This window comes from Sus scrofa, chromosome 12 (genome assembly GCF_000003025.6).
Source record: "Sus scrofa isolate TJ Tabasco breed Duroc chromosome 12, Sscrofa11.1, whole genome shotgun sequence".
In the NCBI taxonomy this organism is placed as follows: domain Eukaryota; kingdom Metazoa; phylum Chordata; class Mammalia; order Artiodactyla; family Suidae; genus Sus; species Sus scrofa.
The window spans coordinates 56,984,192-57,000,391 of NC_010454.4; the positions used below are offsets into that span (position 1 = coordinate 56,984,192).

The following is a 16,200-nucleotide window of genomic DNA, read 5'->3' on the forward strand; positions in this document are numbered from 1 at the left end:
GGACGCCGTATCGGCCAAGCAGGTATCAGGCGTGGGGTCCAGCCTGCACTGTGCCACGTCCTAACTTTCTCTGAGCATGTGGGCAATGTCCAGCCTATAACAGCTTCCTCTGAAACATACCTCCCTTTGCATCAGTAATACATTTCCAGTATTTCATCAACATGTGTAAGAGTCGTCCCTACAAAGGTTGATGTTTATCAGGTAATTATTTTAAATTGTGACCTACTGAAATCAGGGGAACGTGCAAGAGTAGGAGCCTGGCTGAATACATCATGGATCATCCATAGGACCGAATACGTTGCCGCCTCTGAACATGAGGCTTTCAACGTTTCATGATTTAGTGAGGCAGAGCTTACAAAATGATGTTTAGTGAGAAGACCAGAAAATAAAACTCTATTTACAGTCAGATTCGAGGGAGCAGAAACATAGCCATAAAGTGTCTTTACAGTCAAATACTGTGATGAAAAGAATACAGACCGAACAATAAGTATGGGAGCAGTAATTAAGAAAGACACCCAACTGGGAGTTCCCGCTGTGGCACAGCAGGTTAAGGATTTTGTGGTGCCACAGCTGTGGGGTAGGTTGTAGCTGTGGCTTGGATTCTGTCCCTGGCCCCGGAACTTCCTTATGCTACGGGAGCAGCCATAAAAGAAATTAAAAAAAAAAAAAAACAAACAAACACACACAAAAAGCAGTTGACTTTAAGTGGGGCATTTGCCAGCGTTCACATCATCTTTTGTATCCTCTCTTAGCCTTTTCCACACCCACAGCAGTGGGTGTGTAGCAATACGATAATCAGAAAAGCGTCAGGAATGTTAGGTGTTGCATCATTACAGTCGTGAATGAAAATCAGAGGCTGTGAACTGCCGCGGCCCCCCGTTCGGTCTCTGGAGGCTCGCGTGAAATCGTCCCTTCTCTCCAGCAGACGCTGGGAAGGCATCCCCAGGAGTGCCGGGCATCTGCTGGCCGTAAAATGACCCCCGCCCTCCAAGGGTTGACCATCTGGTTTTGGAAGCAGTGATACGAGATGATGGGCCAAAGCCTGTAACGGCTGGTGGTAGTCAGAGCAGAAGGCCCGCTAAGGTCCGGAGGGAGGAAGGCTTTGTGGAGGGTGAGGAAACAAACCCTGCATGCAAGGGTGAGCCCAGCAGGATGAGGGGGAGCAGAAGGGGCAGGCTCGCTGGAGTGGCAGTCGGGGGGTCGCCCATCTCGGGCCCCGGGGGGTGCGTCCGTCCGTGGCAAGCTTGCGGAACCGGACGGAGGATCAGGGATGGAGGAGAGCATCTTGCAGGGGATGCAGGAAAGGAGTGTTTTCTGAGGCTGAACCCCATGGGGCGGATGGGAAAGATCCCCAGGCGGCAGGTGCAGCAGAAGCCCGGGCACCGGCCTGAGCGGTGGCGGGAGAGGATCAGCTCGGGAACTCCTGCTCTTTGCTCAGAGCGTGGACGTTTTCTCCATCGCACATGGCACGCTTGGCACATGGCGGCATCTGTACACGTCAGGCCTGTCGCAACAGCCTGTCGCAGCAACCAGCCATCCCTAGACCTCTCCTGTGTGCAGATTCTAGTGGCCCGATACTAAGCCCAGGTTAGTAGCTTGACGATAACAAAACAGGGCGGCTAGGCAGTCCTTATCTATCTCACCATCTAAATTGGCAGAGTTGGTGTTCCCATCGTTGCTCAGTGGTTAACGCTTCCGACTAGGAACCATGAGGTTGCGGGTTCGATCCCCGGCCTTGCTCAGTGGATTAAGGATCCGGCATTGCCCTGAGCTGTGGCATAGGCCGCAGATGCAGCTCGGATCTGGCGTGGCTGTGGCTGTGGCTGTGGTGTAGGCCAGCACCTGCAACTCCGATCTGACCCCTAGCCCGGGAACTTCCATATGCCCAGGGGTGGCCCTAAGAAGAAAAAACAAAAGTTATATCCCCCAAAACTTGTTTCTTTTTTTTACACCTGACCTGGACATTTGAATCCGTTAGTATCACAACCTCGACAAGTCTAAAACCCTTCCAAAAGCTGTGCTATTACAATTCATTGTAAGACTATCTGAATTATAGTAAGATTTACTGCAGGCTCCACCAAATGCTGCGACTTAGCAAAAGCCGCTCAGGCCCCGTGGATCACTTTGTGACAGAATCATCAAATGGCACTATTTTTTTTTTTTTTTCAAAACTCCTCGCCAGGCAAGTTTCTCTAACTCTTCTGTGCTTCTCTAATTGCTTTTATTTGGAAGTGTCTCGTCCTCGCGGCTAATCCATGGGAAACGAGGAGACTGCCCTGACTGGGGCTTAGGAGGGGGCAGCACCCTGGGTCCCAGGGTCTGGCTGTCCCCTCGAAGAGACGCAGCGCAGGGCTGACCCTTTTGTCTTTTGCACCCACCAGCCTCCAGTGCAGAGAGGCCCGTCCCCGCCGCGCAGATGAAGCTGAAAAGGGCCCGACTCGCCGACGACCTCAATGAAAAAATCGCCCTCCGGCCGGGGCCCCTGGAGCTGGTGGAGAAGAACATCCTCCCCGTGGACTGTGCCGTGAAAGAGGCCATAAAAGGTACTTGGCACAGGTGGCCCCTGTGTCCCCCTGGGCTGAGGTCGGAGGGCAGCCGTGGCTCCGAAATGCTGGGGCCCAGGGAGGGAGGCCCCTTCCCAGACAAGCGGCGACCCATGAGTCGCTGTCCCAGAAGGTTCCCCATAACCAGAGGTCCTGGGAGGGACGGAGAACCTCCACCCTGTCACCCTCCAAGGGCAGGTAACCCGCGACCAGCCTGGAGGGGTTGGGTGGTTCATTTCCGTTTGATTGGAGGAGAGTTGACCTATGAGCTCACATCCATCTCAGGTGTATCAATTATACGTATGTTCACAGAGCCAGTCGTTTTTGGCTTTTGTCTCTTTAGGGCCACCTCTGCAACATACGGAGCTTCCCAGGCTAGGGGTTGAAGCAGAACTGTCGCTGCCAGTCTACACCACAGCCACAGCAACTTGGGATCCAGGCTGTATCCAAGACCTACACCACAGCTCACAGCAACATCGGATCCTTAACCCACTGAGCGAGGCCAGGGATCAAACCTGCATCCTCATGGATGCTAGACGGGTTCGTTACCACCGAGCCACGATGGGAACTCCCGCCATTCTTTTTCACATTCTTGCCCTGTCTAGGTTATTAGAGAATATTGAGTAGAGTTCCCTCTGCTAGACAACAGGTCCTCGTTACGTATCTATTTTATGTACAGAGGTGCATATACGTTCATCCCAGCTTCCTACCTTATCCCTCCCCCACCCCGCGGTTTCCCCCTTGGTAACCATAAGCTTGATTTCAAAGTCTATGAGGTTGATTCTGTTTTATAAATAAGTCCATTTATATCATTTTTATGAGGCTCCGCACATAGGTGACCTCAGAGAATATTTGTCTTTCTCAGTCCTACTTGACTCGGTGCCATCATCTCCAGGTCCGTCACTCTCAGGCCCCCTTGGCCGTGGTCAGGCAGGTTGGGAGTGGGACTTGGAAACCTCAAAGCGTCTCCCCTGCAAGCTTCCATCACTTTGGGGTCATGGCCCTCTTCCTCGGCCTCTTCTACGGAGGAGGAGACGAGCAGAGTGGAAAGAGCCCTGGACCTGAGTGAGAAGAACGGGATGCGAAGCCAGTTTACTATTGTCAGGCGCTGGGCGTTGGGGCGTCCCTAGGTCCCTTCCCCTCTTCCAGTGGAAATGATACCCAACCTGACTCACTGGCTCTTGGGAGCAAGGTTCAGGTGTATCAACCCAAGCAAACACCTTGGCAACACGCATGCGTGCTGCAGGGTTGAAGTACAGATGCTTAAGGAGGAGACCCAAAGGTCCCTCTCTCATCAGCCAGGGAAAATCATTTTCACACCTTCTGAACACTTGAGACTAGATGGATCCCAATCGCCTAAGGGACTGAATTTGCTCCTGGGAGGACCGCGGTAGAAGGAAGAAAGGCGGTCCTGACATTCCCGCAGGCAAACCGACACTCTTCCAAGGAGGCCCGCACAAGCCAAGCTCTGAGAATTATTGGTGTGTAATAAGCACTGCTCACGGAGGTGTTTTTGACAGTTGTCAGTAACCGCGCATGGGGAGTTCCCGTTGTGGCTCAGCAGAAAGGAATCTGACTCGTATCCGTGAGGATGCAGGTTTGATCCCTGGCCTCGCTCAGTGGGTTAAGGATCCAGCATTGCCATGAGCTGTGGTGTAGGTTGCAGATGCGCCTCGGATCCCATGTGGCCTGTGGCTGTGGCTGTGGCTGGCAGCTGGAGCTCTGATTGGACCCCCAGCCTGGGAACGTCCACGTGCTGCAGGTGCAGCCCTAAAAAGCAAAAACAAACAAACAAAAAAACCCAGCAAAAAACAAAAAACCTGTGCATAGAGATGCTATATTAAACACTAAGTTCATTATTAAATGTATCCTCATTCTAAAATCTTGCTTCTCATCCAACCAGTCAGAAGGGGCATGGGTTTGGCATCTGGACCCTGTAAACACGGAAACATCCGCGCCAGGAGAGAAAATATTCTCGCGAGCCCCCATGAAATGCCTCCTTGCGACTTTCCTCTTTGCTGCCTCCCTCCCTCCACACTAACTGTCCTGGGCCTTTGAACTTGGGCCACCCCTCACCCATGCCCTGTCTCCATCTTGACTTTGCTGCAATCGAAGGCAGAAAACATCTCTGTGGAGCATCTCTTATCATTTCTTAAACGTTCTGGTCCATGAATGCAAAGATCTCATGTTAAGTTGCTTTGTTTGCTTTAGAGCAAGATTATGCTTTTTCATAATTTTTTCTTTTGATTTTTGTTGTCATTGGCAATTTATGGCTTTTCCTCTTTTTTTTCTCCTGGGCATTTTCTCCCCTTACTGTAAAAGCTATTTATTTAGGGGAAAAAAAGCTAATCCTCCATTCATCTGATACAGGTAACCTTTCACCATCATGCTGGCTTTTGATTTCTTATGTAGTATATTTTACCTATAGCCGTTTTTTATTTCTATATAGTTGAACCTCTTACCGTTTGTGGCTTCTGCATGTGTTACTGTGTACTGGAAACATTTCTTACCTTAAGAACAGTTATTCACCTAAGCTGTCTTTTAACATGTATATACTGCATTTTTATATTTCACCCTTCATGGCATATGAAATTATTTAAGTGCACGGTTTGAAAGACAGATCTAAGTTTTTTTGGTTTTTCCGTAACCTTAGTAGTGTATTTTATAATTTGTCTTAATGTTTGTCTTCACAAATTTCTTTACATTGGTCTGATTTTTCTACAGTTTCTTGGCTCCTCTCACAGGTACATGTTGAGTGAAATTTAGAACCAGTTTATCGTATGCCCACCTCAGTCCCGTTAGAATTTCGTTCGGGATTGCGGTGAATTTATAGATGAATTTGTGGGGACTTCATATGTTTAAAATACATGAATTCTTCTGAGGCAGAAATGCAGGATCTCTTTTCACCCACCCAAGTCTTCTTTTATTTCCCTTGGAAAGTTTTGAAAAATTAAATTCCCACCCATTACTGCTTACATATGGGAAACCTGTTGACTTTGCACATTTATGTTGGAACTGGGCATCTTTGAAGATTTTCGTACTGGTTCCAGTAGTTTCTCATTTTATCTTAAATCGTTTGGACATACAGTCGCATCATCCACCAATAAGGACAATTTTGCCTCCTGCTTTTGTTTCTTCCTTTCTGCCTTGAAGCACTAGTTGTTGCAAAGCAACATCATGGCATTACTAAGAAATCACATAATAATCATTTAAAAATTACAGGCAGTATACTCATAACATAAAGTATATAAAGTTTTATATATGTCACTTATAAATTACACATCTATGTTTGTAAACTATATATAAACTATAACATAGTATATCATATAGTCTAATAATATGCATTTTACTATATATAAAACATTTAGATCATATAGACATATATCTTACATATAAAAGTATATGTGCGAATTATATATTTATATTAGGCAGTATTTGATTATATAATTTAATACGTATTGCTAATTATATAATATAAAGTTATTATTATTGGTACCTTACCAGTGTTTCAAAAGCAGTATTATGTGATGTTACCTATGTTACATGTGTTGTGTTGTACTGATGATAGCATTTTTTGTTTCAGTCTTCAGTGGGCTTATCTGTAGTCAGCCACCTGTACATATGATGCTAACTTGCTGTAGGCAGATGCCCTAAGGAAGTGGTTCTCTCTTCCACTAAGAGTAGCTCGCAAGGTGTATGCTGGGGCTTTGAATGCTTTTGGTATGTGCATGAAAAGATGACCATATGAGCTGCTTTCTTTGATCTGGCAATGTGAGGTTGCTCTCTTTCCTAGTCCTTGTATTCCTGGAAATGACTCCTACACAGAATCGCTAGTGTTTTATCTGGGCTTTTACATCTCTTTTGTTATCAGTCAAGGTAGCAGAAGTTGCTAAACCACAGAATTTGAGCTGCTGAAAAACAGACACATGCGGAGTTCCCGTGGTGGCGCAGTGGTTAACGAATCCGACTAGGAATGATGAGGTGGCGGGTTCGATCCCTGGCCTTGTTCAGTGGGTTAAGGATCTGGTGTTGCTGTGAGCTGTGGTGTAGGATGCGGATGCGGCTCGGATCCCGCGTTGCTGTGGCTGTGGTGTAGGCAGTTGGCCACAGCTCCAATTCAACCCCTAGTCTGGGAACCTCTATGTGCCGCGGATGTGGCCCTAGAAAAGCCAAAAAAATAAAAACAGACATTTATTTCATAAATAGTCCAGAGAGGGTTTTCCTCGATGGCAGCCTTCTCAGGTACACAGGCTCCTTTGGTCTTGCTGCCCCCTTCCCTAGAGCAGGGGTGGCACACTGAAAAAGCCAGACACATCTCCTCTGTGTCAGACCCTGTTGTAAGTGTCTGGGATATATTGGTGAACGAAACTTACAAAAACATCTGCTCCAACAGAGCTCATGTTATCGTGCAGGAGACAGAGGTTATAAACAAGACCCGTAAGTACTGAAATATCCTAGGAAAAGCTGATGGGTGCTGCAAAAATAGAAGTGGGTGTGCAGGGCGCAGGGACTCTGGAGTGCCCACCAGAGGCTGGTGGAGGGGCCGGAAGGACCTAAGAGAAGAAGCCTGGGCGCTAAGATGTGCGATAGAAGCCGGGCTCTGTGAGGCATAAAGGGAAGGATTTTATTTGGAGAAGGCAGTGGTGTGGTGGGTTGACCTGATCCACGGCAAGTCCACAGTGGGCACAGTCGTGGGGAGTGGAGCGCGTGTCATTGCCCACACCGCGGCCTCTTGAGCAGTCATCCTTCCATGGGCCTGCATTGCCCTGGGCAAGGCGGTGGCCTCACAGGAAACGTCGTGAAGACCCACGGAGTTGCTCTGAGACCAGCTGTCTCAGCGGTGCCCTGAGGAGCCCTTGCACTGCTGCCCATGGTCCAGACCCCTCGCCCGTCTGTCACCTCTTGGGATCCCAGCACCAGCCCTTGGTGACGTGGCGATGGTTTACCACGTGTCCTCCTCCTGGCATCTGTGTACCGTCCCTCCTCTGTCCACGTGCCTTCCCAGATGGGCTTTCGTCTTGCAGCTCCCTCCGCAGCTGTGTCTGCGTTCCTGCCAGAGCCTGAGCAAAATGCTCATTGCCTTCCTCCCTCCGGGCTTCGCACAAGGCCAGCGCTCCCCCAGCCTGAAGATAAGATAATCTAGAACCTCTCCCCAAACAGGGAAGGGCACTGTGGACAGAGGACCAGACCCCACATGGGGATTTTACTTCTCATCCCCCGATGTGCCCCTCTGGCATTCACTGAATGACTGCAGCAAATCTTTGCCACCAAACCATCCTCTCCTTCGGGGCGCCAGCTAGCAAGCCCCCCCGCTCCAGCCTGCCAGTGGGCGATTTTTAAGTCTGCAAGCCAGGTAGAATTCTAGTGGTTCCAGCTGCAGGAAACATAGGCTCCTATGAGTAGAGTGATGCAACAGGGAGGCAGAGGGGGCGTTCTGATTTTACTTACACGAAATGGCTTGAGGCGTTCCTGTTGTGGCTCAGCAGGTTAAGAACCCAACTAGCATCCATGCGGATGCAGGGTCAGTCCCTGGTCTCACTCAGTGGATCTGGCATGGCTGCGGCTGCGGCATAAGTCACAGATCCGGCTTGGATCCAGTCTCACCGTGGCTGTGTTGCAGACCTACAGCTGCAGCTCTGATTCGAGCCCTAGCCTGGGCACGTCCATGTGCCGCAGATGCAGCTCTAAAAAGAACAGAAAAAGGCGTGAGGCGCCTCGAGGCTGCATCTCAGGACACGCACCTGTTTCTTGTTTCTCTTTCTTGAAGACCACTGAAAGCCACGGTCTTTCAGGCCAGAGCCCCGAATATGACAAAGATGACGGTACGCGGGGGTGGCGATTTACAAGAACAGAAGTTACACACAGGAGTGGAGCCGGGCTGTGCTCCGCTTCCACGTGGGTCTTGATCACTTGGCATCTCTTGTTTTGAGAGCCCCTCTCCGAGCTCGTTAATTCTCTCTCTGGTCATCTGAGTGCTTCCTTCACTTGCCAAGAGCGTCCCTGAGCCACCAAGGAAGCTGCTTATTGTCCAGAGATCTGGCCTCTGCTTGACTAAAACAGAGGCCCAGCTGGCTTTCCCAGCTCTTCCAACAGCGGCAGAGCCGGAGGGTCTGGTGCTCTGCCCCCGGAGACAGGCTTCTCCCCATGAAGTGTCCTCACCTTTTCCTTTCATTGCACCAGGCTTCTCACCTGAGTGCCTACGTAGGCTTTTCAGCTCCTTTAAAAAAAAAAAAATTAAACCTGTGATTCAGAATATACAGCCCCCCTCGATTTAAAAAAAAAAAGGGGAGTTCCCGTCGTGGCGCAGTGGTTAACGAATCCTACTGGGAACCATGAGGTTGCGGGTTCGATCCCTGCCCTTGCTCAGTGGGTTAAGGATCCGGCGTTGCCGTGAGCTGTGGTGTAGGTTGCAGATGCGGCTCGGATCTTGCATTGCTGTGGCTCTGGCGTAGGCCGGTGGCTACAGCTCCGATTCAACCCCTAGCCTGGGAACCTCCATATGCCGCGGAAGTGGCCCAAGAAATAGCAAAAAGACAAAAAAAAAAAAAAAAAAAAAAAAAAAGGTAGTTCTTTTTATCACCGTAACCCTTCAACACAGGAAGCAACCCTTCCATCCACCAGGGCTGGCCCAGAACCCATCCATTTACAAGTGTCATGGGCAGTTTTCAGAAAGATCCTACATTAGTCCTTGCTTACCTGTTTCCCCTAAGGCTCAGACTTCATAACAAAACCAGACAAAAAATTCTTGTTTACTAAGAATCCAGGCATTCTTCAGAGATGCCGGAAGCCTCCACACTCTCCAATCATCCATTTTCAAGGCAAACAGACAGTAACCATGGCCTAGGGTGGTAGGGTCGTTTCTTGTGGCAGAACTTTCTCCAGGACAGAATCTTTCATTCCATAATGAGAAATCATTTCCAAAGTGTGAATGATTCTTGGGGGGAGAAAAAGACACAGGGAGGCATTCATGATAAATCCTTTCCTGAGGAAGGTTCTGGAAAGAGGGTGGGAAAAGAGAATCAGGAAGCTGGCGGCTTTCGGGAGGCGGGGAGTGGCAGGGAGGAACGTTAGGTTGCCCAGAGACAGTGCTAGAGAATCTGAACTCACCTGCTGATCTTCTTTGTCCTCTGAGAATGAGCCGCAAGAGCGGATACAGGGCAAGTATTTATGCAGCCTGTCTCTTGTGTGCACCTCACACAGTCCTAAGATCAGAGCATATCTGGAGACTTAAAGCCCCTTCCTCAAGTGCCAAGGACCTGAGGAAAAGGAATCTGTCTTCCTCTAAAACGCCCCTTCATCTCTCGCCATCCGAAAGGCATCTGACCCCCTTCCAGAGCCCTGGGCTCCGTCTTTAGTAGACAATATAATCCACCATCTTCTGCTCCAGCCTCTGCTGTCTTCAGTGTGTGGAACTCTCTTGAAGTCGCTTCAGGCAAGAGCCTGACGCACCCACAGCTCCCGTCACATGACCACCCCTCCCTTGGGAACTGGATTTGGCGTCAGTGTCAGTCTCTTTCACCAGGATGTTGGGAGAAGGTCCGACCCGGAGCTGGATGAGTTTTGTGCATCTTGAAGATTAGGCCCTTGTCAGTCGTATCGTTTGCAAAGATTTTTCTCCCATTCTGTGTGTTGTCTTTTTGTTTTTTCAGTGGTTTTTTGCTGTGCAGAAGCGTTTGAGTTTAATTGGGTCCCATGGTTTATTTGTATCTTTATTGTCATTATTCTAGGCGGTGGATCAAGCCAGATGTTGCTGTGCTTTATGTCAAAGATGTTCTGCCTGTTTTCCTCTAGGAGTTTTATAGTATCCGGCTTTACATGTGGCTCTTTAATTCATTTTGAGTTTGTGTTTGCGTGTGGTGTTGGAGAGTGTTCTAATTCTGTTCTTGCACATGCGCTGTGCAGCTTCTCCAGCAGCACTTTTTTGAAGGGACTGTCTTTCCTCCACTGTGTGTTCTGGCCTCCTCTGTCACAGAGGAGTTGACCATAGATGCTCAGGTTTATTTCTAGGCTTTCTACCATATTCCATTGACCTGGAATTAAAATAGCAGCCATGCGTGCACTGCGCGAGCTGGCACACGCGGCGGCAGGCGAGCTTCATTTTCACGTTCCACCCCTGCTTCCCGGCCCGTGGCGTGGGGCTGAGCAGAAAGGTAACTGGGGCTCCAGTTATCTCATTTCAATCTTGGGATTTTAAATGTCTCTACAGAGGAAAGGACAACTGACTCATTCATCTAGTCCCTTCCAAGAGGGCAAGAGCAAACGCAGAGTCGCCAGGCTGAGGTCCCCAGTGGCCAGAGAGCCGGCAGGCATAGCCAGGGGATGATGTCAGGGCTTCGCGAGGCGGGTCCTTGTCATCACGCTGCCTGACGTGTCTCCAGGGACAATAGCCAGCGTCCTGCACTCCAACATCTCCCAGCGAGCTCCGCACTGTGGGAGATTGGAGGGGGCCCGGAGTCACAGCGCAGAGCGACAGATAGACCTAGGTTGTTCCCGAGGCAGCCAGATAAGGTGACCTTTGTCCCTCTCCACCCAGCCTGGCTTAAAGCAGACCGGAGAGGAAGGACCTGCAGCCCTTCCTGTGACGCCCCCACTCCGGAGAAGGTCTGTCGCTGCTCTCCCAGAACGAACCTCTCCGGACAAACCGGTGTTTCTGGCTGGGAAGTGGCGCTGGCCTTTGCCAAGCGAACTTCGGGATGAACTGCCGCCTGGGTGGTCTTTTTTTTTTCTTTTTTTTCTTTTTCATTCTTGATCACGGTGAACTTGAGACAAACAGGCAGTCCTACCAAGAACAATACTAACAACGGTTAGAAATGATTGAACACTTGTGCCTCAGAGACCAGGCGAATAACGTGTCCCATGCCCAACACTCAATGCTTTTACGCGCGTTCTTTTGTTATTGTTGTTTCATTGAAGTGTAGTTAATTTACACTCCGCTGTCCAGCAGAGTGACCCAGGCAGACGTATACACGTATCCATTCTCTCTCGGGATCTTTTCCCACATAGATTATCCAGAATACTGGGCGGAGTTCTCTGTGCTGTATTACACGCGTCTTTTAATCTCAAGACCCCGCGAGGTGGCTCTGATGATCACCCCCATTTTATAGATGGGGAAACTGAGGCTCTGAGAAGCTGAGCAATTCAGCAACAGTCACTCCCCCCGCCGAGGTGGCAGAACCAAGAGACAAACCAGTCTGACACCGGCAGACCACACTGGACACGGCAGTGTTTGGACCGAAGGATGTGGGGAGAGGGTATGAGAGGAGAAAGCTCTCGGGGAGGGTTCTGCTGGGTATAGGAAGCTGGCCGCCCCCCCCCCCGCCCCCAGGCTGGTACAGTCGCAGGCATGGCTCTCTGGTGCCGCCCCAGAGGCTGTGCCAAGTAAATCCCAATGTAATACCATGATTTCTGGGGTGGAGAAGGCTTAACATCCACCCCGCCCCCACTCCCATGCCCACCTGGCCCTGAATAAGGCATGGCATCTCTGAAACAGGGACAAAGCCTTTGGTTCCACAAAGAGGAGGAGGGATTGAAATTTCAGGGAAAACGGGAGAGACCATGATGGAAGGTACTATTAAAAAAAGGGGACATATGTCCACGTATGACGGGGTCACCTTGCTATACAGTAGAAATTGGCACAACACTGTAAATCAACTATAAATTAAAAAGAAAAAAGAAATGAATCAGTTGAGGTACGATGGGCGCATATTCACAGAGGCTTCTGGAAGGACCCTCCTGAAGATGTCAGAGACGTGGTTCTCTGGAGAAAGGAGAAATGAAGTGCGGAGCCCTTCACATCGCGTGGCCGTGGCCACGAGAGGCTTCTCTGCAGAGCTCAGGGTTTGCCCTGCAAAGGGAAGGGTCTGAGCTGGCTCTGGACTCCTAAAATAGGGAGGGAATGACATGTCCGAGACCAGATGAGAGAGAAGAGTGACCCCCGATTGCAAAGAAAAAGTGACGTTTGTCAGGTACGTCTCATTGAAACCCCTCTGTTAGAAAGCAGATAGGTTTCTGATGAAAATTTAAGCAAATACTGGCATGTGTGGATTGCAGGTGACACTTAAACAGACGTTTGGTATTCTTCCTGTACTTTTCTATCATTTCAAAATGTTCATAGTTAAAAATAAGCGCCCCTTGGGAAACGAAAGCTGAGAAATAAAAGTTCCCATTAATACAACGCAATACGGTATAGCTGTTACCCGCCCCCCACCCCAAATTGAGAACAATCTCTATGTGTTCACATGTAAAAAGCTCCAAGAAACACTCTAGAGTGACAAAAGCGAGCTTCAGAAGAGCCTGTTTCACCCAGTCCTATCGGTATGAAGTGTTTTTTTAAAATGCATGCGTCTTGCTCTCTGGCTAGAATTAAATCTCGAAGAAGAAATAAATCATCAACGGAGGTGGGGTTGCTACGGACCTTATGAAGTCCATTGCACAGGGTATGATTTTTCTATCCGTCCCTATTACTTTCCTAATCGTAGGAAGGTAACAAGGACATTCACAAACCAGCGTGAGGCCGAGAAGCAGCTCTGCCAGTCCCCACGCTCTTCCAGGTTGGCAGGCTGCTCAGGGGCCCAGCGACCAGCGCTCCTACCTGCCCTGTCCTTGGCCGGCCTCTCTCCTGATTTGACACTCGCGTGTCTGAGTGAGAGTCCGTGACAGATGCCAGCCGTGGTGGTGATGACAAGCCCCAAACCCCATTTGTTCCATTACCTCCACCGCCTCGCTGCCTTTCCAGCCGCCACGGCGAGAGCTCCTCTTATCTGCCCAGAGCCCGAGTCAAAAGTTCTTGTCAGTGTGACTGCAGACTGAAAGTTGCTGATAATACCTAAATTCCTTTCGAGAGCCATGCCTGGAATAGGGTCGGAAGAGCTATGGGGCCTCTGTACATACTGCACTGTGCATTCGGACAATAAACCCGGGGAGATTGGGCAATTCAGAAACATAAGGGACATGTCAGGTTGTCACCATCGTCCCACCTGGCCTGGTCACCCCCTCCCCCAAGCCGATGTCTCCCAAGACCCATGCAGGCCACTGGGGAGAGATCCCAGCGTGTGTGAGTCACTGGGAATTTCCAAAATAGACACAGAGATAAGCAGAATAACAGCAAAATCCAAATAATAAAAAAAAGAAAGATCACGCTCAAGTCTCGCAGACGCATTTACGGCTTTTATAAACAGACACGCGTTTGCTGAGTGGGGCTTTGGACCCTCGCTGACATGAGCCCTTCTGACATTTAGGAATTTAAACTTAGCAGTTCTCCTGGCGTGTCCTTAAGAGCAAAGTTTGCGAAACATCTTGTGCTGGATGCCCTGCTCTATGGCTGATGCAAATGCCACGCTGTCATGTCAGTTTCCTCTCTCGTCGTAAAGCAGGAGGGAGCCCGGGGCCTTCTCCTCCCGCAGCCCAGTGGCTGCCTTCCTTTCCTTCATCTCCCCTGATTGCGCTTCTGAAAGATAGGGGTCCCCAGACAAGGTGTGTACAGAAATGGATCAACCTGATAAAGTTTAACAGATGCTGGTAGACCTTTCACAGGCCCCCCTCATTCTTCCACGCCAGACACATCAGTTCTATAAACACGAGTTCCCAGCGTTCCCATCGTGGCTCAACAGGTGAAGAACCTGACTAGCATCCATGAGGATGCGGGTTCGACCCCTGGCCTCGTTCAGTGGGTTAAGGATCCAGCGTTGCCGTGAGCTGTAGCTGTAGCTGTGGTGTAGGCTGGCGGCTGCCGCTCTGATTCAACCCCAGCCTAGGAGCTTCCATATGCCGCACGGCCCTAAGAAAAGAAAGTATAAAACAAACACAGGTTCCCTCTGTGGAGTAAGCAGGGGAGAAAGCAAATCATCTTGAGTATATATATCTTCACTCTCACCTTGAACTGGAAACACCTAGGGAGGCAGGTGCGTGCTCCTTGTAGGGAGTGGCCCGTGGAGGCGTTTCCAGAAAGCCCTTTGACAGGCTCAGCCACTGACCCAGTTCTTGGATTTCACCCCCCAGGGAACCAAGTGAGTCTCTCCAAATCAGCGGATGCCTTTGCCTTTGAAGAGGACAGCAGCAGCGACGGGCTTTCTCCAGATCAGACGCGAAGTGAAGACCTCCCGGGCTCGGCCGGGTCCCCCCTGGACACGAAAGCAGCAGAGACCCCTTTGGCGGGTCCCCGGGGGACAGTCCAGGTAAACAGACCACCAGTCAGCCCGTCCCCTCTTCTGTCTTAAACTCAGCGCTGCTGCAGCTGGTTTTGCTGAGAGCTGCCCCCGGCCCGTGTCTCTTCATGGCCCATCCTCTCGGCTGAGGGGCAGGCGCCTTCAGAAAAGACGGAAGGAGAATCCCCAGGAAGATAACGTTTTCAGTGTCTACCCGCCACGTAGATTCCTCTTATCTCCGCTTTTACAGACAAAGTAGAAGTGGGGCGCCCGAGGTTAGATGACCAGCCCAGGGCCTCCCGTAGAGAAAGGGCCACAGCAGGACTGGCTTCAAAGCCCACAGGCTTTCCAGGCACAGAGTCACCCCTGGAGGAAGCTGGGCAGCAGGAGGTGCCGATGGGCACAAAGTAGGAGCCCTGAGTCAGTCCCACCTTTCGCAGGCTTCTACCTGCTGGACCTCGGCAAAGGCCACCCCACCCCACCCCACCCCCGGGTCCCAACCCAAACACAGCTCAGTCCTCTTTGTGGACAAACCTACTGACTGGGGAGATGTGAGGAACCCACTGTGAATATCGTTAAAAGCACATTTATGGAGAGCAGTAAGGAGTTCCCGTCATGGCGCAGCGGAAACGAATCCAACTGGGAACCATGAGGTTGTGGGTTCTATCCCTGGCCTCACTCCATGGGTTAAGGATCCGGCATTGCCCTGAGCTGTGGTGTAGGTCACAGACGCGGTTCGGATCCCACATTGCTGCAGCTCTGGCATAGGTAGGCCAGTGGCAACCGCTCCGACTGGACCCCTAGCCTGGGAACCTCCATATGCCGCAGGTGCGGCCCTAAAAAACAAAACAAAAACAAACAAAAAAAGCAGCAATGCAGTAGTGATGGTGGACAATAGCAGCTGCCCTTACTAAGCACTTACTGTGTACCAAGGCCCATGCTAGGCACCTGCCGACATTGTCCGTTAGATGTTCAGAGAAGGAAGCAAGAGCTTGTAAGGCTGAATAGCCATGCGGCCGCGGGGGGCACCACAGACCCCACCCTGCCCCCGGGAGTGCCTGCTCCAGAAGCCACCCCCAGGTCTGATGGGAACTTTCCTCAGCCTGGACATGAGGACGTGAGGTCCTGCGTGTGGGCATCCACTCGGGAGGGGGCGGGGTCGCCCTCGGTGATAACGAGATGCGATGCTTTGATGCTTCCACAGCATCCCAGCTCCGGAGAGACCCCTCCCACCCCTGTCCCTCCTCTCTGTTCGGTGAATTAATTGAAATCAGGTATTTTAAGTATATTATGTAGATTTTATTAATATATATTATTTTATACCTTTTTATTATATGCAGGTGCCATATCTTATTCATATTATAGGTATCATATATATACATATTTTATTTTTTTATTGAGGTATAATTGACATGTAATGGTATATTAGTCTCAGGTGTACAACATAATTGTTCACTACTGTATATATTGTGAAATACACAATGTGTACAGATACACAGTATCAGATGTACAAC

At 50.1% G+C, this 16,200-nt stretch overlaps 1 protein-coding gene across 1 annotated transcript in view; it reads left to right on the forward strand.

The window, feature by feature from the left end:
• Positions 1-16,200, forward strand: part of MYOCD (myocardin) — a 97,631-nt gene that overhangs the window by 52,564 nt on the left and 28,867 nt on the right. The window contains 2 exon segments of the mRNA NM_213745.1: positions 2,382-2,543; positions 14,541-14,716. Of these exon segments, the coding sequence (NP_998910.1) occupies positions 2,382-2,543; positions 14,541-14,716 (338 nt within the window).